The 22,277-nt window shown below is 58.3% G+C and overlaps 2 protein-coding genes across 2 annotated transcripts in view; both read right to left on the bottom strand.

Moving 5' to 3' along the window:
• Nucleotides 1-670: 670 nt before the first annotated feature.
• On the bottom strand, nucleotides 671-18,449 carry CCNF (cyclin F). Its single transcript, XM_027527352.1, has 17 exons — nucleotides 18,330-18,449; nucleotides 17,128-17,282; nucleotides 15,773-15,879; nucleotides 14,780-14,847; nucleotides 13,257-13,450; nucleotides 12,833-12,886; nucleotides 12,148-12,252; nucleotides 11,788-11,865; nucleotides 10,211-10,362; nucleotides 8,106-8,270; nucleotides 6,240-6,363; nucleotides 5,795-5,975; nucleotides 5,385-5,472; nucleotides 4,128-4,227; nucleotides 3,927-4,054; nucleotides 3,211-3,380; nucleotides 671-2,596 (listed from the first exon to the last, which is right to left on the bottom strand). Exons 1-17 carry the CDS (start codon nucleotides 18,343-18,345, stop codon nucleotides 2,115-2,117), a joined length of 2,367 nt encoding a protein of 788 aa, XP_027383153.1. The 5' UTR covers nucleotides 18,346-18,449; the 3' UTR covers nucleotides 671-2,114.
• Nucleotides 18,450-18,471: 22 nt separating this feature from the next.
• Nucleotides 18,472-22,277, bottom strand: part of LOC113883545 (ATP-binding cassette sub-family A member 17-like) — a 98,303-nt gene continuing 94,497 nt past the window's right edge. Inside the window, exon 30 of the mRNA XM_027527351.1 lies at nucleotides 18,472-21,816. Coding sequence (XP_027383152.1) covers nucleotides 21,427-21,816 — 390 coding nt within the window. The 3' untranslated portion in view covers nucleotides 18,472-21,426. The remainder of the gene's footprint in view (nucleotides 21,817-22,277) is intronic.

Below are 22,277 nucleotides of genomic sequence, written 5' to 3' on the forward strand. Positions count from 1 at the left end.
GCCTGGATGGGACCAGCTGAGGGGGAGCTGGAGCGCAGAGCAGTGGAGGGACAGCAGAGCCTGGTGTCACAGGAGCCTGTCCCAGGAGGGAGTGTCCTCGGGGGACACGTGGGCGTGGGGGTGGTGGGGACAAATGCTGGCTGAGAGGAGTGATGCTGGCAGCAGGGTCCATTGTAATTGCATCTAACAAGAAAAAAGGATGAGTGCCAACCCCACAGGGGCCAAGAAATCTCAGGGGAGAGCAGGATGGAGGACAGACCTGGGAGGGGGTTTGTTTAAAGACAGAGGGGTGTCCATTTCATTGTTGCTAATAGGAAGGTGCCACAGCAGAGAACAGACGCAAAGGAGGGGAACTGAGGGTGCTGGGGCAAAAGGGGGAAGGGCTGAGCAGGACCCAAGCAGCCCTGGGACTGCTGTTAGGGTGGGAGCATCCATCAGCAGCAGCCTGTTTTCTTGCCCAGTATGGGGAGCCTGAAATGAGATTCTCAGTGAGAAAGGAGGGGAAGGGAGCAGACAAAGGGAGACCCCACCCCCAAGTCAGGCGGTATTAGGTCCCCGCCAGAGCGCGCTCCTTCTGCGGATGCAGGCCGGCCGGGAGAAAGCAGAGAACTTTTGGGTTTTGGTAAGGGGCCAAGGGGACAAGGCAGTTCAGACATGCATATCACTCAGCTACTATTATCCTCATCACATTTAATCCTCACAACACCCCTGTGAGGTAGGTACCGTCACCCCATCATACAGATGAGGAAACTGAGGCTCACACATGCCTAGGGGCACACAGTCGACAGGGAGGTATGCAGTCCCGATGCTGGGATTCCCTTACTCAACCACGGCCTTCCCAGGGTGGTCAGATTTGCCTACAGCAGCAAAAAAGATAGATCCCACAGGGAGTCAAGAGCCCTGAAAAGCCTCTCCGGGCCAGCGTCTCCTGGTCCCTGTAGTTTTGGTTCAAGAGCATCTGGGGGACATTCCTGGCTAAGTGGTTCTTTCTGATGTTTCAAGAGGAAGCCAAAGCGACAGCAGGTGAGTGTGTTGGGTCAGCCCAGCAGGGGAGAGCGGTCAGGGTCATGATTCGCAGGAACCCACAGCAGGTCCAGCCTCACCCAGCAAGCCAGGCCTCTGGTCCATGCTTTTCCGTGTCTTGGTCACCTCAGATGTTACAAATGACATATAATTTTTTCCTGGCTAACCTCTCTGGGAAAACTGGTTTCGCATACAGTGTCAGGAGAGCACTGAGGAGTTTGAATCAAATTTTCATTTTTCAGTTGAGCCTAAATAATGTTGAGAATTTTAAAAAATATAATACCTTCTATTTTTAATTTTTCTTTTGTTTTTATCCTAGAGGGATGAAGGATGGAAATAAAGACAGGGAAAGAAATGGCCTAGAAATTCAGTGCAGAGAGTGGGTCATGCAGATACCATCTGGTGGGGACACAGATGGACCATTGCAGGAGAAGGGACAGATTTTTAACAGGAGCTGAGAATATGGGAGGGAGCGAGCCTGTGACCGAGAATCAAGGCCCTTGAGCCCGGTGTTCACGCGCAGTCCACCACGGTGCCTGGGGCAGAGTTCCCCCATTGCAGGAGGCACCAGCCCATGAGGAAAGGAACGCATGCCCGAGGCAGGGCAGTGTGGGCGCAGGGATGGTGATGTGCTTAGGGCTGTCAGCTCTCCCGGGACCCCAGACCAAACAGATGGGGGGATGAGGAGCTGTGTCTGGACACTCGGGCCACATGTGTTCTCAGCTATGAAAGCTCAGTTCCTGGGGTGCGGGCAGGGGGGACGTTCGCCCAGGACGTGGGCTGAGTTTCCCAGAGGAAGCAAGACAAGACACAGGAGGGACAGAGATACAGGACTGACATGGCATGGCGTGACTGCTTCGAGGCTAAACTTCCCAAAGAGGAGGAGCTGAGTTTTCGTTGTGCTTTAGAGATTCTGAAGGCTCGTGATGGGCTCCCCTGGAGAGAGAGTCCCTGCCCCCGGATCTCCTCTTGGGTCCCCATGCGAGGCCAGCGGGGATCCGCAGGGATCCGTCTCGTCCCCTGCCCCACACTAGCACAGCAGCAGCCCCCCCCCTCAGCAGATGTCCACTGCGGCACACGCTCCAACACACTCACAGCTTCAAGAAGCCCAAGTTCATGTCTTCCTCCTCCTCCTCACTGTGGGCTGACAGGTTCTTCCTCTTCACCTGCTGTTGGGGAGCACAGCTCTCCGGGGGGCTGGGAGGGCGACACTGTAAACACGACTTCCGGGCGTGGTGGTGGCAGGGCTGTGTGTTCAAACTGCTGCCAGTGGGCAGCTCTGAGGTAGACCGGGGGGGCCCCCCTGAGGTGCGCCCAGAGTCTGTGGGACTCGCGCTGTTGACGGAGGAGTACCCCGACGTCGTGACATCCTTGCCCAGCCCCCACCTGCTGCACAGGGGGGGCTCCGGCCCTGGGGTCCGCAGCGCCTGGTGGCCTGGCACCAGCGCCTGTGTGTCCTGGGCCCCACACGCCTCCTCCGGGCAGGCCTCCTCGTCGCTGGACTCCTGGCAGCAGTGCTCCTCCGGACTCAGGTAGACCACAGTGACGTCGAGGACACCGCTGGGAGCCGTCACTGTGGGGGACGGGGAGACGTCAGGGTGAGCTTCGGCCCAGCCAGGACCCAGGGCAGCCCAGAGTCCCGTCTCAGCCACAGCTCCTCAAGCTCGCCGGTCAGTCCCCTTCCCTTTGCTTAAGAAGTCGAGGGTGAGGTGTGTCCTCCAAGCTTGGGGTGACACCCGTGTGACATGGGGAACAGGAAGAAAGGACAACAAATCATGGCCATCTAATACTTAATCCTGAGTGGACGCCGAAACACACAATTAGAAAATCCATAGACATGGCCTCAAACTGGGCCCTCCAGTTCCCTTCCCTGTCTGCAGATGGCTGACCAGACATGGGGACGGAGCCTTGTGCGGCCTGTCCTGGAGGGATGCCCGAGGCACAGAACCCAGCAGGGGAGCGGGGGGCACATGGCACAGGATGTTCTAGAAAGATCTTGTGAACGCAGGTGGGTCTGTTCTGTCCCTGGCCCGTGCAGTCCTCCCGGCAGCACAGGTCTGGCCGGGCCACAGCCTGTTATCCCTGTGGGCTGCAGCGCTGGGCGCTCTGCTCTCCCGGGCTCCTTGGACAGGAGCCCTCGAAGCCCCAGCTTGCCCCGCCCACTGCCCGCCACGGCCTGGCACTCACCGTCGCCCTCCTTCTCGCCCTCGCTCTCCTGGTCGCCCTCGTAGCCCGAGCAGTAGTCCAGGCTCCAGTCCAGGAAGCTGCCCAGCAGCGTCTCCTCCTGGCTGGACAGCTCGGCGGTGGGTGTGGTGACGAAGCTGCCCCTGTCCTCCTGGAGGCTGTTCTCCCGCTTCCTGAGGCAGGGGGCAGGTGGGAATACAGTCACAGGTGGCAGTGTCAGGGGGCCCAGCCTGGTCTCTGGCACGTGCCCGCCCCGCCCCGCCCCGTGTGCTGTGAGCACCCAGGAATGCCCTCGGAGGCTCGCAGCAGATTTGCAGAGGTCGGGCCGGCAGCACAGTGAGGTCCCTGCTCATCTGGACTTTGTAGGATGCATAGGAGTTCTTTGGAGGGGGAGAGGAGAGCTTATTCCAGGCACCACAGCCAGGGCACTGAGATGGAAGAGACGGGGTGAAGGGGATACGTAGCGGATGACGGGGACCAAGTGCCCCAGCCTCTCATCAGGGCATGGCTGGAGCGCTGGGGCAACACGTGGAGGGCCAGTGTGGCCCTGGTGGGGCTCCACCTGTGCTCAGGACCACCAAGCCCACAGGGAGCTGGGCTGGAGCCACGCAGGGAAGAAGGCAGGGCTGCAGGCCGCCGGCCCAGCTTCCGTTTCCGGGGGATCCCCGAGGGCTGCAGGGGTCACACGGGAACCCAGCTGGGCCTGCGGGCTCACTCACCGCTTGGTCCTCCTCGCGGAGGGCGAGCTGAGGAAGGCGTGAATATCGCCTGCGCTGAGGAAGGGTGCAGGTTCCAGGCTCTCCTGTTTCACGCCCAGGGCAGCACACAGCTGGCCGTAGCTCAGCACCTGCAGGGCAGCCAGGGTCAGAGGGCGGGCGAGGCCCCGGGCGGGCGGGCCCGCCACCAGCACCCCTCGGTACCTCTTCCAGGCTGATCTCCTCGTAGCGCTTGTCCTCGAATCGCTGCTTGACGGCAGTGAGAGACACCTGCCTGTAGTCCTTGGGGGCGTCATCGTGGAAGCTACCGACAGAGGGACACATGAGGGACCGCGGTGGGGGAGGGGAGTGCTGGCACTGCCCCCAGGAGGCTCCACCTGTAGCCCCCGCTCAGACGGGAGAGGACCAGACGTCCTCGAAGCGGGCCCAGCACCACCGTGCAGACGCCTGGCAGTCCCTCGGTTAACCCGAGAGGCAGCTATGACCTGGCGCCCGCTCCCAGGTGTGTCCCCGAGAGGAAGGGGGGCAGAGGTCCCCACGGAGACCTGGACACAGTCGTCCACAGCAGCGGGGAGGCAGAAAACCCCCAAACGTACATCAGTGCACAGATGGAGAAATAAGACGGGGTCTCTCCGCCCAGGGGCTGCCTGCACAGTGGAGACACCGTGTAGGTGGGAAGCCGCTCACACCTACAGCCCTCACGGTGTGCGAGCCCGTGATGAAGCGTCCAGAATAGGAAGGAGAGGAGTGTTGCTCGGTGAGGGGTGGTGGGGAGGGGACACCTGGAGGTATTAGGGAGGCAGGGCAGGGTTCTTCTGAGGGAGAAGATGTTCTCTGATTGATGGTGGTGATGCCTGCACAACTCTATACCAAAAGCCTATCAAATTGCACACTTAAAAAAAAGTTTCATTTGTAAATAAATATTTCCAGTTTATCTGGATTGAAAAAACAAAAAAACCAGGGGAAGGTAGCAGGGAGGCAGAATCACCCAGCCCCTTGGGTGGGGGAAGGGGACTCCGAGGCAGCTTGGCCTGAGAAAGGAGGGGGTCCTGGGGACTTCAGCGCACGCAGTGCGGGTGGGACCGAGTGGGAGGAGCAAGGCTGCCAGCCGGGGTGAGAGGAGAGGTGAAAGGCCGAGGGCCTGAGGCAGGCACGGCTGGCCTGTGCTCCGGCTGCAGTCTGCCAACGCCAGCCTCCTGCAGTGAGTTACTGCTGTCATGGAGAGGCCGTTTTTCCTTATGCTCTACTGTCTGTGAGTTAGGTTTGGGTGGGGAGGAGCTGCTGCCCACACAGCAAACATTAAAAACGTGTGTGCTAAGTAACATGGCCCTGGGATTTCTAAACGCCAACCCTGAGACCCGCAGCTCATGGCCCAACAGCCCTCCTGTGATGTGAACCCCTCTGGACCCACGGTGTGGAGGACATACCCTGTGTGTGGGGCTCGCTTCCTTACACACTTACCACTTCTGATGAAGACTTAAGACACAGGGGATGAGGTCTTCACAGGAGAAGCCAGTGAGGTCCCACAACTGGGTGGTCCAGGGCTGCGCTGGGGAGGGAAGTGGGGGTCGTGGGGCCGCCTTGACGCCCACAGCCCCGATGGCTCTGGAATAGAGCTTCCTAGGGCTCAGCGCTGAAAAGGCCCTGTGCCCAGGGCATGCATGCCCGCTGCACCCCGCGGGGGGAATACCAAGCCACCCCCAGACAAGGGCTCTTAGTCCATCCTGCTGCCTCCTCCTTGGGAGAGAAGAGCACGCCGCTTTGTCTCCCTCCCTCCCCCGGACCCGAGCACCAGCTCCTGACTCCCGGAGATCCTCGCCCACTGGCTCAGCCCAGCTCTGAGAGGCGGGAGGGAAGGACTGGCCGCTTACTCTGCCCATGCGTCAGCCTCGCCAGCAGCAGGGCGGCTGCAGCCAGGTGGGCTGGGGCGTAGGCAGCCAGGCTGGTGTGCAGCAGGGAGAGCTCGCAGAGGAAGCTGCACAGGTGCTGGGTTCTTGGTGCCATGGGGACCAGCGTCAGCAGGACATCCTTGTAATCGACCACGGTGGGGACCTGGGGGGACGGGGTGGCGGACATGAGGTCACAGCATGCAGAGGACCCTCCGCCCGCTCGTGGGGAGGCTAGAATGCAGACATGCTGCCCTCCTAGTGGTCAGCACGGCGCCAGGCACGCTGAGCGGCTGTGGCCTCACGCCCTCCTGGTCCCGGAGAGCTTCCCTGAGCAGAGAAGCCCAGAGCCACGCACGTGCCCTCTGCTCCTCCCACCCCCTGGCGCGACTCGGCTTCGATTCAGGAGGAAAGGTGAGCAGCCGCTTACCCGTATCTTCCCGTCCAGGGCCGAGACGACCTCGCCCATCATCCTCACCAGGTCCTCGTACTTGTACGTGTTGTCTGTGAGCCACACGGCCTCCCGGATCGTCAGGATCTCCTTGCTGATGAACCTGAAGTGCCAACAAGGGATCTGAGCTCGCGCCCCTCAGTGGGCTTTAGGCTTCAGTGATGGGGTGGGGAGTCCAGCGAGTTGACCTGGCTGCCCTCGGCGGGTGAGGTTAACTGGAAAGGTCACTTGAGCCTGTCGGAGAGGCTGAGAGGCAGGGGTACGAGCGCCACAGGCCCACAGCAGTAGAGCGGCTGGGCTGCTGGGCACACAGGTGTTTCTGCAAAATCCAGCCACGAAGGGTGTGAGCGGCCAATTCTCTTAACCTCCCGACAGATGAGGGGTTGCCCTGCCCTGTGCCAGCCGCTCCGAAGCGAGCATGAACAGCTTTAACCCAGAAGGCAGGCGAGCCAGCAGAACCAGAGCCAGAGTCTGTCTGGAGCTCTGGACCTGGCCCGGGGTCGGGCCGAGGGACTCAGGCAGTCCCTAGGCAGGTGGTCACCCTGTTCTCTCCCCTCTCCCAGCGCCAGCTAGCAGGGTACACACTGGTCCGACAGTCTCTGAGGGCCCCTCCCCCCACCAGGGTGATGGGGGCCGAGCCCACAGCCCCTCGGTCACTCTGCAGCTCCCGCGGTGGCTTGGCTGAGAGGGCAGGGCGGTGGGGACCGTAGTCGCGGGGTAGGGTGTGACGTCGAGGTGGGGGACACGAGCCTGTGCTCGGGCAGGTGCTGCTTTCAGAGTGGACAGAGGGATGTCTCAGCCCCTAAAAATCTTTTAAAGCGATTATCTCATGGCCGGTCCCCCGGTCCCTGTAACCATGCCATTTAGATCTGGGGAGGCTGGGGACCCATCTGTCAGCCCTCTCTGGTGACAAGACCCAGAGCTCCAGGTTCTGAGGCACATGTGAGAGGTGCCAGACCGCATGTGGCCTGTGCTCACCGGGCCTGAGCCCCGCTCCCTCCGTCTGTGGGCACCCTGCTTCCCTGGCCCCCAGGAAACCACAGCGTCCAGTTCCCATCAGGGCCACAGGACAGAGCTCGCCGCAGGCGTGGACCTGCTTGCCTCAGGGGCCATGGCAAGCAGCAGAGAGTAAGTCAGGGCCTCGGGCGCCTGCATGAGCTCATGAAGCAGATACACTACACCCCAGTGACACGCGCCTCTGGGTCACTGTGCCAAAGATCGACCAGTCCTCCACAGCTGACACCACTGTGTGCAGCGAGCCTGCCCCTCACCCCCTAAGCCTTACAGACAGATACTGCCCGGGCGACGGCAGACCACATAGGAGAAAGCTGGTTTAAAACACAAAAAAATGCAACATGTATGGTGGGACGTGCCACCCACGCTGTGTCCAAAGGCAAAACTGGGTGGAGAGGTGCTGGTTTTAGGAAGATGGACTTCCGTGAAACTTAAGACGGCTGACGGGAAGAGTCAGAACAGCCACCTCTGAGGAGCTCGCATCCTGTCCACGGGTAGGAGGGGGTGTGAACCTGGCTGGATGTGGGTCTCTGGACACGGGGCTGACAGCCTGACTCAGAAGGGCAGCCAACTGTGGCCTCCCTCATCTCCGTGTTGCCCTCAGGGGCCAGGGGAACAGGGTTCCTGCCCAAGCGAAGCCACCACATGGGATGAGCAGCAGCTGCCCGCGCACGGAGGGTCAGCCCTGCTGCCCCCGTGTGGGGAGGACCACCCACTCTGGGCACCCCTGAAATTAGAACCCCGTTATCATGAGGTGGGGCGCCAAAGGCCTGTTCGTCCCACTGAGAAGCCAGCCTGTGACCTGGGCAGGGCCGGCCGGGGGTTTCTCACCGGGTGCAGATGACCATGCAGGCGATGCCCAGCAGCTGCAGCCGGTACCGGGGCACCAGCCGCCTCCGCAGGTACCGGTCCACGCACTCCACAGTCAGGTGGAGACACAGGCTCGAGAAGTCCTTCATGGTGGCGACCTCCACCAGCCAGTCGATGAGGATGTACCTGTGGGAAGAGTGCTGCCCCTGAACACCAGGCAGAGCCTCTGTGAGGCCCCGAACCTCACGGGGTCCTGTCTCCCAGTCCCACCCAGCCATCCATCCCAAGGGGTGAGCGGTCACTTCAGGCGTCATGGGCTTATGCCGGCAGCTGTCCGAGGGGCTGGGGGCCCCACCACTCCTGACTTGGTTCCTGGGAGGCAGGTGGGCACACACATGTGGACCCTGCCCACCCCCACCCTGGGGCCCCCTGGCACTGGATGAGCCTGGACCATAACTTATAAGTGGGCAGAGCGGGTCTGCTCTGGAGACTGGGGACGGGTCACAGGTCAAAGGTTACTGTCCTGGAAACCTGTCTCCTCCCTGAGGAACTCTCACCGTGGGGTCATTTGTCACAACCCACTGCGGTTGAGCAAAGAGCCAGGAACGTAGCCCAAGCAGGATGCACTGAGCCCAGGTGCTCAAGCTCTCAGCCACCAGGCAACCACGACAGAGGGCTCGGGCTGCAGAGCTAGCAGACACAGGGTCCCTCCTCCTCAATGGCGCCAAGGCCAAGCCGGGACACTGACGTCACAGGGGACACTGCACGCAGCGGCAAGGATGCCCGGACGGGGTGGACAAAGGAGAGGAGACGGGAGAAAGGAAGCCAGAGAGATGAGCCGTGATGGTGAGGGGCTCTGTGCAGCCAGACAGGAGTGTGTTTCTCAGGCAGAGGGAAGATGCACGGTGGTGAGGGCAGAGTGAGCAGGGGAGCGGAGGGGGAAGCCAGGAGGAGTGCCCAGGGGTGTGAGGGTCATACCAGCCATGACTGGGAGCAGAGGACAATGCTCCCTGCCCGTTTACCCTAGGTAAACACAATGATCTGACAGAAACCGACCAACCGAACCATATACTTGAAAGTGGTTAAACCTGAAACTAATGTTGGAAATCAATTATAACTCAACTAAAGAAAAGGAAAAAGTCGGCTGTTGTCTGACATGGATGAAAACAGTCAGATGCTCAACTTGGGGCTGAAATAATATTATTTCAATAAACCTACTTTAGCTCTTGAAAAACATAAAAGGTTAAAATTTATGTTAACCCTCACTCCCAACACACAAAAAGAATAGCAAGTGTCCCCCCACCAAAAAAAGGGCAGACTGGGAGAGTACAAGGTGGGGGGGGCACCGCCAGTGCAGGTCCAGGACTCAGGAGCACAGCGGCTTGGGACTCCCCTGGTGGCCCAGTGGCTGAGACTCCGAGCTCCCAACCTCCCAGTGCAGGGGGCCTGGGTTCGATCCCTGGTCGGGGAACTAGATCCCACATGCTGCAACTAAGAGATCCTGTGTGCTGCAACTAAGACCTGGTGCAGCCAGATAATTAAAAAGAAAAAAAAGGCACGGCAGCTTGGTGACATTTAACGTGGGAGCAGGGGACACTGCAGCCCGGCTGTGAGCGGAGACCTAGCAGCACAGCCAGGGCCTGCCCGTCATACATCTAAAACGCATTTGAAATCCCTAGCATGAGCTTAAACAATTATTCACATTTTCCACTTTGCTTTCTAACATGCTCTGTGATTGTAACAGTGTGTCATCTCCAAACTTCAGAGGAGAATGGACTTGTGGGAAGAAGCAGGTCACGGGGTTCTGAGGCTGCAGGCCCCCACGTCCCCCGCTGACGCTGATGCTCGTGAGTATGGGTTGGAAAGAAAAGCTTGGTTTTTCTGGCATCATTTTAGAAAGATGTTTAAAGTGGTTTAACACTTTCTGAGGCCTAAAAAGGGAAACTGGAGAGAACAGACACTCCTATGGGAATTTTTTTTTTTCCCCCAAAGCCCTAGATAACTCGGGCATTACTGGTTTTAGAAAACACACACACACACTCACACACACGGGGATCCCAGTGGGGCTGACGACACAGCGGGCCTGTCACAGGACCTCGTCACCGTGGGCAGTTCGGGCCCCTTACCTCATTGTGTCATTGAGCCCCTTCTGGACAGAGAAGACCCTCTGCTTATTGACAGCGTGGGAGGCCTGGAACAACTGGCAGACTATCTCGCTGGAGGCTTTTGCTTCCAATCCAAGCTGGTGTCCGTGTGCACAGGCTTTGGCTAGAGACAGCTGTGGGCAGAAGAGTCGCGGGGTGAGCAGGGGCCAGGCCCTTCCTGTCTGTCAACACCCTGGGCTCCTTACACCCTCTAAGCCGCTGGAGCAGGAGGGTCAGGATTTTACTTATGCTTTTGGAGGTAACCAATAAGTCACAGCAGAACGTTTAAAAGGGACAAAAGGTATGGAACAGGTCAGCCCCTTCTTGCCCCGTCCTTCCTCTGAGGGGCTTTCTGTAGGCTTTGTCCCCTGGGGGGCCGTCGCTGTGCAGGCTTCTTGCCCTGTCCTTCCTCTGAGGGGCTTTCTGTAGGCTTTGTCGCCTGGGGGGCCGCCGCTGTGCAGGCTTCTTGCCCTGTCCTTCTTCTGAAGCGGTTTCTGTAGGCTTTGTTGCCTGGGGGGCCGCTGCTGCGCAGGCTTGTGTGCCTTCTGCTCGTGTGGCCGACCCCCAGGCGCTGCCTGTGCCGTGACACTTTCTGGAAGGCCTGCTTGGATTGCCACCCCCCTCACAGAACACCGAAGGCTATCTTATCACATCTTGGCTGGCACAAACTGCTCTCCTTGAGAATGTTTATTTTCAGAAGTTACTAGCTAGACACTCAGAAGCAAAGAATACGTGTGTGTGATCTGCTCGTGGGATCAGCCATGACCTCTCTAAACGGGCGCCTTTCCGATGAGCAGTGAGGTCAAACCTGCCCCATGTTTTGACGGCTTGTATTTACTTCCTTGTTTCTGAGCATACTGAGGCCCCCCATGTACTTCCATGGGCCTCACTGTTCTTACTGATTAGGCTGACCTTAGAAACACACTGTTGATTGTTACATTTCTTGTAAACGTGCTGCGTGCCTTTCTGGACACAAATGTCATAGTGGCCTGTGATGTGTCAGGTGGGCATCCCTGCTGGGGATTTTGTCACGAGTTTTTAAGGGCCAGTGACTGAAGCCCCAACTTGGTGGGGTCACAGGCACCAGCTTGGCCAAGGGGGACTTCCTCTGATTTGTCTGGAAATAGTGACTTCCTTACAGCTGCACAGGGACAGTGTCGGGTGAACGCCAACTACAAGCCTCCAACGTCCAGTTCCAACGCTGGACAACCTGGTGAAGGGTCAGATACTGGAAAGAGGATAGCGTTCCTCATGCCAATCTGTTCTAAGGAGCCTCAGGTCCCGCTGCCAAGATGGTGTCCCCGCAGGCCAGCTTTAGGGAGCTGTCCACACTCTGACAGAAGCTGTGGTTAGTCCACAGCACATAGGAATGACGAGGCTGGCTGTCTTCGGTGCCATGGGCAAAGCGTTCCCAGGCTGCCCTCCCTGCACACCTCAGAGCTGACCGCCCTCACAGTTGCCCCACCATGACCCCCACCCCCGCCCCCCACAGAAGCCTGGCAGCCCCACCCTGGGGTCCCAGAGAGGAGGCATTGAGACGAAGCTGGCTCCCAGCTCACCTGCGCTTCCCAGCAGCCTTTGGCAGCAAAGTCCCTGAGCTTCCGGAAGCTGTGGAGGCACCGTCCGGGGTCCAGCATCTGTCAGTGTGAGATGCCCTTACATGGGCGTGTCTCTGGGGAACTCAGAACCAACCCCTGGGGTTCTTCAGTGTTCCTCCAAGACCCCCAGAGGGGCCCCGGCTGGGCCTTCCTTCTGTCCCTTCCTCCCCTGAGTGGTGGTGCTCGTTCCCAGGGTAGAGCTGAGAGCAGCCCTGGGGACCCCAGGAGGACCCCCTGCGCTGGCAGACCCTTGTCCTGGGCTGCTGAGACCGTGCCTCTGGCCAGTGTCACCCACACTCTCCCAGACCTGGGCCCACTCACGTCCATCCGCCTGTCACTCTCCCAGAGGAGGTATGAGCTGGTCAGACACCCCTGGTTAGCGGACTCTTCAAACAGGTTCCGGGCCTGCTTCTGTTTCTCTTCATCCTAGAATAAGTAGCCACAAATGCAGCGCTCAACTTTAATAAAACGGGTTAACTAAATTAGCGGAGAAACAACTTCCCTGAAGATACACGATGTGAGAACCGAGGTAGCCCTTGGGCCCTGCCTCCTCCTGCCGGGGCCACAGGGTGACGGAGGTGGGGGGTGGTGGAAATCCCCAAGGCCCTCCAGCTCCTCGCTCACACCCCGGGTCTCTCCCTGCTGTGGTCAGAGCGGTCAGAGCGCCTGTCGCCAGAGGCCACCGCCTTCCCCGAACTGCCCTGGGGGGCTTTTCACGCTAAGTGGAGACCTCGTGTGAGGAGGCGGAGGGAGCCGCCGGAGCGGGCTGGGAAGCACGCAGGCCCATCCTGCCCATCAGACCCTTTGGCTCCACCGGCCACACAGACAGGGCTCCTCTCGGCTGGGAGACCTGGGGGCCTCCTCCCGCGGCCTCTCGTGATTTGTCCCAGTCCTCGGTGCTTGCAGCTGCCGGAGAGGCGAGCAGCACAGAGCTGCAGACCCATTGTGCCCAGTGCCCACCCGGGCCAGGATGCCGAGCAGCACCAGGGCGGGTGAGGGGACTCACCTCGAAGAGACTCAGCACCCTCCCCAGGCAGTGCAGTATGGACGCCCTGTGGGTCTAGAGAAGGAAGGGTGACTGTCGGTGGGGAACTTCCTGGGGCCCTCCTCGATCCCCGCCGCACCCCCTGTGCAGGTCCTCCCCCGCCTGCCTCGACTCCAGGACTCCACCAACCGCGTCACGGAGCCTCTGGCCATCCTTCTCCGTGGGCACCCCGTCTGCAGCCCCACCCCACCCCCAGGCCCCCAACCCTGGCTCTGACGTCTCCCCGCCTGCTGGTTGTTTGCAGATGCTCCCATATTTGCAGTTTTCGAAGCCTCCGCTCCCCCAAGTCCCTGACTTCACACGGTCCACAGCATCTCCCCTCAGGGCTATCTCATCTCCTGGGACCCTGTGGGGTGCCCCACCCACACCCCGGGCTGGGACTCACTTTCTGCTGCTGGCACTCCGCCCTGAGGCTCTCATGAACCACGGCCTTGCAGCAGCTCCCGGACACCGACCAAGGCGGGCGGATGAAGAGCCAGATGAAGGGCGCGGCGCCCACGTTCAGCCGCTCAGCCAGGCTGAAGTAGCGAGAGGCCCTCAGGCCGTTCACTTCCGCCCGGGCCTCGTCAGACACTGACACTGCAGAGACAGACAGAGCGAGCCGGGATGTCTTAGGGGGCGGGCACAGCAGTTTCCCCGAGTCCTTACAGAAAGTCTAGGGCCTTAGGCTGCTGCCATGCGAGGTTGCTGGTGTTTTAGGGCAGAAGAGTGGGGATGGGGGCTCCATGCTTTTCTTCCTGTGTCCCGTGAACCAAGTGCCCTGTGGCTCCTCCCACAGCCTGGAGTCTGAAAATCCAGGAAGGTGCCCCCCATCCCCCACCCCATGGAGGGATCACCCTCCTGTGGGCAACTGCCGCCCAGTCCCCAGTTAACGGGGATTTCTTTCTGGGGTGACAAGAACATTTCAAAACGAGTGGTGTTGGTCGCACAGCTCTGTGAAGACACCGACTGGGCTGTACACCTGGATAGGTGAGCTGAACGGTGGGAATTCTCTGGGCAATGCCGGATGATGGGATGATCAGATGACGGGAGGGTGGGCACAGGACGGCTCATTGTCTCCACATCAACAGTCCAGTCAACCATGACTGGGGCGACCTCTCAGCAAGATGCCAGGTCTTTTAGAAGCAGATAAATGGCGGAGGTACTCAAGACTTTATGCGTTTGGGAGCTGGGACAGGACGAGGTGCAGGCTCGTTCCTTAGTGAGCCCAGCAGACCGGCAGGAGTCGGGATAGAGGGTCATATCAGGCTCTTTTGAGGAGCACCTGCCCCTGGGGGTGAAGGAATCTAGGTACCAGGTTGGCTTTGGCCTGCTTGAACTTGCCTCCCGCTGAGGGCCTTGGCTCCCTCCCTGTGTTACTGACACCAGGCATCAGGCATGCTGTGACAGCCACCCCCAAGTCCCTCAGACGAGCTGTGGCCAAGGAGAGGAGGTGGGGTCTACTCGTGGGCTACGCTGTTAACTAGGGAGCCAGGAGACCTGGCTCGCCTGAGAAGCTCCCATTCTGAGTCTCTGCTCAGAGCCACTCATTGTCAATCGAAATTAAAGGCTCGTGAAGTAAGAGGTAATCCCCCCGACCTATAGAATCAAAGCTCATCAATGGGTCCCTGAGCAGGACACCTCTCTGACACAGCTCCCAAGATACAATGGTGCACAGCCAGACCCGGCGAGAGCAGCGACTGAACTGCGAACACGGGCAAGGGCTTATGTGAGTTCTATTTTTCTTTTTTTTTCTGACTGCAGTGTACGGTATGTGGGATCTTAGTTCCTCAACCAGGGATTGAACCTATGCCCCCTGTAGTGGAAGCTCGGAGTCTTAACCCTGGACCACCAGGGAGTCCCTAGCGCTTGTTCTAAGGTGTCAGCACCAAGCGGGGAAAGGCCAGCCCCAGACCCGGCAGCACTTACAGCCTTCGTTGTACAGGTAGGCAATGCCCAGCTTCACGGCAGCTTCAAAGTTCCCTTTCTCAGCAGCCCTGGAACAACAGGAACATGGAACACTGCATGATTTTATTCTATTAAGGTTATGTTCTACCACAGCACCTGAAACTACAGTACTTACTTTCTGAACAGAAACTGTTTTCTGGTAATGTGACTAAACATCTATTATCCATGACACGCTACAACACGGATGAGCCTTAAAAACATGCTTACGTGAAAGAAGACAGTCACAACGGTGTATGACCCCACTCGTATGAGATGCCCGGGACAGGCAAATACATCGAGACAGGCAGTAGGTGCAAGGTTGTCTAGGGTCTGGATTACTATTGGGAAGATAGGGAGAGACTGCCAACGGTTATGCGGCTTCATCCAGGGGTCATGAGACGGTCCTAAAGTCAGACAGTGTGGATGACTGCACAATGCTTTGAATATATTAAAAACCACTTGATCAGTACACTCTAAGTGGGTGGGCTGTATGGTTCGTGGACTATGTCTCAGGCAGCCTGCCTGTGACCACGGGCACACTGTGCAGCTCCTGGCCCCTCTGGCTCTTCCTCCAGGTCTGTCGGAGGAGGTGGGATCAGCCAGGGAATGTAATGCACTAGGATTCAAACCACATGGTCCTGACCAAAGTAAGAGAAATAAGAAGTTTCCATGTGCAGGTGACCTGCGTCTGAGCCACACAGGATGGGTCACAGCCGAAGCAGACCTTCCGGAAGCACCACTGTGACTAATGAGTGGCAGGTCTGAGCTGGGGGTGCAGATGACCCAGGACCATGCTGGAAGTCATGTGACTCAGTGGGTGAGGTCTACACGCTCAGTCACTCCCTGGGGAATATGGTGTTGGAAGGGGACTACGAGCACAAGGAAAATTGCGGCCAGGTCCAGCCCTGAGACAGACTGGCATGGTGGAGAAGGCCAGGAGTGAGAGGAAGCCCAGCTGCTCTCGGGTGCAGATACCTTTCAAAGAGCTTCAGGTTCCCTGGAGAAGGCCACAGCTCCTGGAAGCTGGCGCACGCCCACACGCTGGCATGGTTGTCCACCAGGTACTTCAGGTGGGAATGCACCTGAGGAACAACGGGAGTGGTGTGGAGGGTTATCAAGGGGCTACAGGGAAGCCCCGCTTCTGGAGCTCTTGAAGACAGGGGTAGACAGGCGTAGGGTCTCCTGTCTCCCTCCAACCCTACCAGTAAGGCCTCCTGGGCTCTGTGTATCAAACTAACTAGCAGTTGCTTTGAACAGAGAAAAGAAATCAGACACAACTTTCTCTGTGGTTCTAAAGGTGAGGACAGGTCCTGGAAGTGGGGGTAAGCACAGGCTGAGAAACGGGATATAATGCTATATACCTGCAATGACCAGGAAAACCAACTCTGAGGCTAACGGGTAGGTCAGAAATCTGTTCTGAGCTCCTCTACTTAGAGTTTTGCTAGTGGGAGCACAGCTGGAACCTGGGCTGTCAACGGGGGCACTTAGAAAAAACTGAAATACATGACAGCAGCCTCAGGCGGGACCTCTACCCTGGGTGAGGCAGGCAGTGTCCAGGGGCCCTGAGCGCAGGCAAGCATTTTAAGTGCAAAAGCTCCCACTGCCATTGGGAATGGCACCTGCAGATGTTATGAACACAATGGAGGCAGGTTTGGGAGTCAGACAGATGGGTTCTCGTGGGTGTTCCCCCACTAATTTGCTGGATGCCCTTGGTTAAGTGGCTCAGGGTGAGGCTGCAGTTCTGATATCTGCACAATAAGGCCCAGAGTCCCTTTCAGCACTGGATATTATTTGGGATTTGTCCTCATAAGGGCTTCCCTGGTGACTCAGATGGTAAAGAATCTGCCTGCAATGCAGGAGGCCAGGATTCAATCCCTGGGTCAGGACGATCCCCTGGAGAAGAAAATGGCTACCCACTCTAGTATTCTTGCCTGGAGAATCCCATGGACAGAGGAGCCTGGTGGGCTACAGTCCACGGGATCACAGAGTTGAACACAACTGAACAACTAACACTTCTACTTCACGCCATCCTCAAGAACATCTCTTTTCCTTCTTAATACTGTCCCATTATCTTGAGGGATTCAAATTTCACTGCCAGGAAAAGGTACTTTCTGTTAAAATAAACACTGCAAAGAGCAGACTCAACAGGTGTCCTCTGTTTTCGTTTTCCTGTCATCAGAACAACCTCAAATGTCTATTACCAACATCACCATTGTGGATCATCGACCCTCATCGGTAGCCAGAGTTTTTGTTCTGACATTTGAGACATGAAGCCTTCGTGGTAAAACCAACAATGCCAGGGCTGACACTGTGCTCATCTGACAACTTACAGCTCGGACAGCAAGGATGTCTCCAACAGAAAGCCATTTCAGGATATGAAAGAGCGCATCTTCAGGGAGATTCAAGATTGTGAGGTTTCGAGGTCTCCTTCTTATTCTCCGCTTTGAAGGATAACAGAAACACTTGGCACACCTACAGTGGATCACTTAAGAAAAAAAATCGGAATGGTTTAAGTGATGTGTTGGAAATGAATTGTGCTGATATGAAAAGTTACATCTGAACATGTTTTAACAGTTACTGGTCCTCTGCCCCAGCCATAGTTACAGTCCCAAAGATTAAATAAAGAAGTGGTAGTGGTATAAGAGACATGTTCATTCATTCAAATTATTCGATAAACGTTTATGGTGAGTAGTAATCATGTAAGCTGGCCATTGGGAAACCGTCTGACCCAGAGCCCAGATAACAAGGAAGAAAGGAAGAGCAGACGGTGTTGATGATGATTAGCCAGGGAGACGCCTGGACCCTAGCTGATTTCTTTGCTTCTATTTGCACACATCACTAAAACATGAAATGTTAATAAGGATTTGAACAATCAGGTTTTCGAGGTCAAATTCGGAGGGTCCGCCCTACAGAGAAGCCAAGGATGGACTTGGAGGGCAGGCCAGTCCCAGCTCTGTGGATGTCAGAGCTGTCCGGCCAGTTTCAGGGTCCTCTGAGACCCTGACAGGGGGTCCTTCCAACTTCAACTCCAGCAACTCTTTCCTCCCTCCAAGCAGAGGAGCTTGTGGCAGAAGGAGCCATCCCTGACGCTTCACCCGGTTCTTCATCCGCTCCTTCCTCCAGTCCCCACGGGAGATGGCTGCTCCACCACCGGCAAGCTCCCTGCTCAGGGCGTCTTCCTGCCCTCTCCCCTCGTTTCTCACCCGGGCTTCCCATTAGTAATTAACCTAATGCGAAAACCGAGCGCATACGCAGCTCGACCGATCCTCGCCTTTTGCCCCATTTTCCTTACTCCCTTGCCCTAGGCCAGCCACGGTATAACCACGGAAACCTCGGTGGTGCTCACGGCCCTGCACAGGTGGTGGTCCCCTCGCGCCGCTTTCTCGCGGAGCCGGGCGCCGCTGGGTATTTAAACCGCGCGCCGGGTAGGCGCCGTCGGGACGATCCGAACCCCGGGCCGAAAGGCTCAAGCTGGCCCCACTCAGTCTGGAGGCCACTCCACCGCGCCCCGCGCCCCGCGCCCCGCGCTCACCGCCTCCGCTCCCCATAGCCGTCGCCGCTGCCGTGGCCGTGGCCGCCGCCGCCGCTGTAGCCGCCAGACCCGCCCGCGGGCCCAGAGCGCGCCTCCCGACGCAGGCGCAGACCCGCCCGCCTCCCGCCTGAGTTTTCAAACGCGCCCGGCTTTCCCATTGGCCCACCACCGGGGGCGCGCGCCACTACCCCTCCGGGCTCCGCCCAGAGCCACGCCCCCTCGGCATCGGGCGTCCGCGACTGGCTGCGCCAGGATGCGAATTCGAACGCCGGCTGTTGATTGGTGGAGCCTGCGCGGCCGCCCCGCCTCCTAGGCACGGGCTGGGGTCTGAAGGAGCGCGGCTCCCGGGCAGCAGGCAGTGGAATTCCTGGGTCCGCTCCGGCCCGCGTTTACCTACCCTATTCTGGGATTTGGCCTTGCCCCTGAGTCGGCGGCAGAGGTCCCGACGACCGGCCCCATGGCGCACAGTGGGTTGTCAGTGAAAGTCTGAGCGGACCGGCCGCGCCTCCGAGCCCGGGGTCTTTGAGCGCGGACCCCGACGCGGTCTTCGCCCTGCGTGGAGGCGGGCGAGTGGGCGCCCGCGGGAGGCACCTCACCGAGGCTGCCCCCTGACCTTAGTGGCCCGCACCCTGAGGCCGCAGGCCCTGCTTCCCGTCCTTGCTTCAGGCGAGGAGACCCTTGGTTCTGTGCCGCGTCGCTGTTGGCATAGATCGCAGGGCAGAAACACACCTGGGTGACTAACTCATCCAGCATGTCTGACTCCTTCCCTTGAAACTTGGCTCACCCTGGACCCCTCCTCCATCCCTCCCAGGGCAAGCCCTCAGCGTGTCACCCGGACCTTGTCAGTCCTCAGTATCTCCTCGCGGTCAATTGGGAGCCCACTAAAACAGAAGAGCACGCCTGCTTGCTTCAGTGGCTTCAACATTCTGTTCACCCAGGTATTAGGCAGTGCCCACCCAGCCTTGTCTTTCAGGAACCAGCTCACATCCCACCTCCTCTGTGAGACATTCTGACAAGGAAAGAAATGCAACTTCTGGGAGAAGTGCTTGATGGACTTCTGTGGTTTTCCCCAGAGACGCCAGGGAATCTGGGTCAAGGCTGTCTTCTTACCCTCTTCCCAAGGCCTCAAAACTGTGCTCTGTCCCCCCACCCCTCACGCTGCTCTCTGAACTCCATCAGGGTACTGGTTCTGTGCTCAGCAGCTGAACACACACAGGAGCCAAGATGCCAAGACTCCAAGCCAGTCTGGAGTAGGAGACAAGTGAACAGATGATCACAGCGCGGCTATGAGGCCCTGGAAGCGGGGGTGAGGAGGTGGGGGTGGTGTGTGCAGAAGAGGAGTGGGTAGAGCAAAGCAAGCCTGGGGCCTGCTCCACACCGGAGGAGGGGCGAGTCCTCCAGGCCTGAAGGCTTTCAGCCTTCCTCACAGACCTGTGTTCCCACTGGCTACAGTTTCCTGTTTGGTACTTTTTGTCCTCCCCCTGTACTGTTACTTTGTCGCTGGACTCCTCCAGGCAGAGGCCCACACTCTGAGCAGTCACAGGAAAGAGCGGTGGGTGTGCAGCCGGACGTGGGGGTGGAAGGTGGGGCCAGGGACAGCAGACACCACACTCCTTCCTGGAACTTGGCTTAGAAGGGAGAGAGAGGGCTACCTGCAAAGGAGCCCATCGGGGCTTGTGAGAGGGGCTGGCGTGACCACGCTGGAGAAAGGAGCTATGTGCTTCTTGGAGAAGGGCCCTCGTGATAAAGGTGCAGGGCCACACCCATGCACACTCAGGCTTGATGGTCCCAGCTCACAGCCTTCGCTCACCGCCGCTCATGCCTGAGTTGCATCAGAACGCAGATTGCTGGACCTCACCCCTCAAATTTCTGATTCAGCGATGCTGGGGTGGAGCGCAAGAACCCACATTTCTAACAAGTTTCTGAAGAGGTGGATGCTTCCAGCCAGGAACCCCACTTGAGAACTTCTGCCTGAGGTGAATCCTGGCTCTGCCATCAGCTGACCATGGAAAGTTGCTGGATGTCTCTAGGTCTCAGCTTACTCTTCCAGGCAATGGGGATAATGATTATGACTACATCACAGGTTGATGGAGGGCCACATACAGGTTAGGGTTAGTGTTACAGCCAGGGCAAAGAACAGATGGAGCCACACAAATCGAAATATTTAAATATTGGAAAATGGTGACTTAGGTTTGCAAACTTGTCCTACCTTCAGAACTATGGCCCTGGTACACCGTAGTCAGGGGCACGGCCCTGGTACACTGTGGTCAGGGGCATGGCCCTCTTAGACTGTGGTCAGGGGCACGGCCCTGTTATACTGTAATCAGGGGCACGTCCCTCTTAGACTGTGGTCAGGGGCACGGCCCTGTTATACTGTAATCAGGGTCATGGCCCTGTTTTACTGTAGTCAGGGGCATGGCCCTCTTAGACCATGGTCAGGAGCACGATCCTGTTATACTGTAGTTGGGCACGGCCCTGGTACACCGTGGTCAGGGGCGCAGCCCTCTTATACCGTGGTCAGGGGTGCGGCCCTGGTACACTGTGGTCAGGAGCACGGCCCTGTTATACTGTAGTCAGAAACACAGCCCTGTTACACTCTAGTCAGGAGCACAGCCCTCTTAGACCGAGGTCAGGAGCACAGCCCTGTTATTCTGTAGTCAGGAGCACGGCCCTGTTACACTGTAGTCAGAAGCCCGGCCCTGTTATACTATAGTCAGGAGCACGGCGGCCCTGTTACACTGTAGTCAGAAGCAGGGCCCTCTTACACTCTGCTCAGGAGCACGGCCCTGTTACAGCCATGGTCACCCCCAGGCCTTCATGCTGCTGATGGGATGTGACAGGTGTCCCTCTGATCCCACAGCCAGGTCTCAGTGAGCCTGCAGGCCACTCACGTGTGATCCAAGGGGATCCCTTTCCACAGAAATGGACCTGGATTCTCCACCAGGCCTCTAAGGCTGGTGCCCTCAATCTGGCAGAGAGCCAGCCCACTCCTCCACCCCCAAGCTGAGCTTACTGGGTCTTCAGGTTGCCTCTGTACACCTTGCAGCCCATGGCAGGCTGTGTGCACCCGGGCTAGCCTAGCACAGGGAACTCTTTATTACAGCAAGGCAGTCTTTGAGGGATGTGGCGAGGGAGGCTGGGAGGCAGGTGGAGAGCGAGGCAGAGAGGGTGGCTGGGATGAAGACCAGGAGGAAGGCCTGAAGGGAATTGGAATGGGAGACCAGGAGAGAGGCTGGGAGAAACGCTGGGAGGAAGATGGACTGGGGGGTGGAGTGGGAGGTGGAGAGGGTAGCTGGGAGGAAGAGGGAGAGACAGGTGGACAGGGAAACGCGGGGTCTGCGGGCTTGGCCCTCCCTTGTCTGTTACTCCCTTGCGCAGGGGGCACAGGGCAACTGAAGCTCAGGAAGATGTCCTCCAGGGAGATTTGGTTGACTGAGTAGTCCTCCAACATGTACATCGTCTTGGCTTGCTCCATAATGCCAAACACCTGTGGGAAGGGAGGGGGCCACTGTGGACGGCAGGCACAGGGGAGCGGGGGCGGACGCAGCAAGGGGTGGGAAGAGGAAAGGTCTCTGAGATTGTTACAGAGCCCCCAGAGGCCCATTCCTCTCTCAGCTGCTCCCAGACCACCTCTCAGGCAGTCAGTCCTACGGAATTCAGCTGTCTGGGATCTGAGGGAAAGGGACCTGGCTGGGAGTGGTGCCAGAAGCAGAGGTCCCGCTGGGTCCTGGCTTGCTGTGTGCACTGGGCATGTGGCATGCCCTCTTTGAACCAGCTCCCCTCTCTGTGAGATGAGGGGGCAGAAGGAGCTGATCTCTGAGGTCCCTTCCAGTTCAAATATACTTATCAAAATTTTCTATGAAATTCACATGAATGTTGCAGCAGGACTGAATTGGACTTCCACCGGAAACAGAGAACTCTGAAAGTGCACGACATCAGAGGTGTGCT

Source organism: Bos indicus x Bos taurus, chromosome 25 (genome assembly GCF_003369695.1).
Source record: "Bos indicus x Bos taurus breed Angus x Brahman F1 hybrid chromosome 25, Bos_hybrid_MaternalHap_v2.0, whole genome shotgun sequence".
Taxonomy (NCBI): Eukaryota; Metazoa; Chordata; class Mammalia; order Artiodactyla; family Bovidae; genus Bos; species Bos indicus x Bos taurus.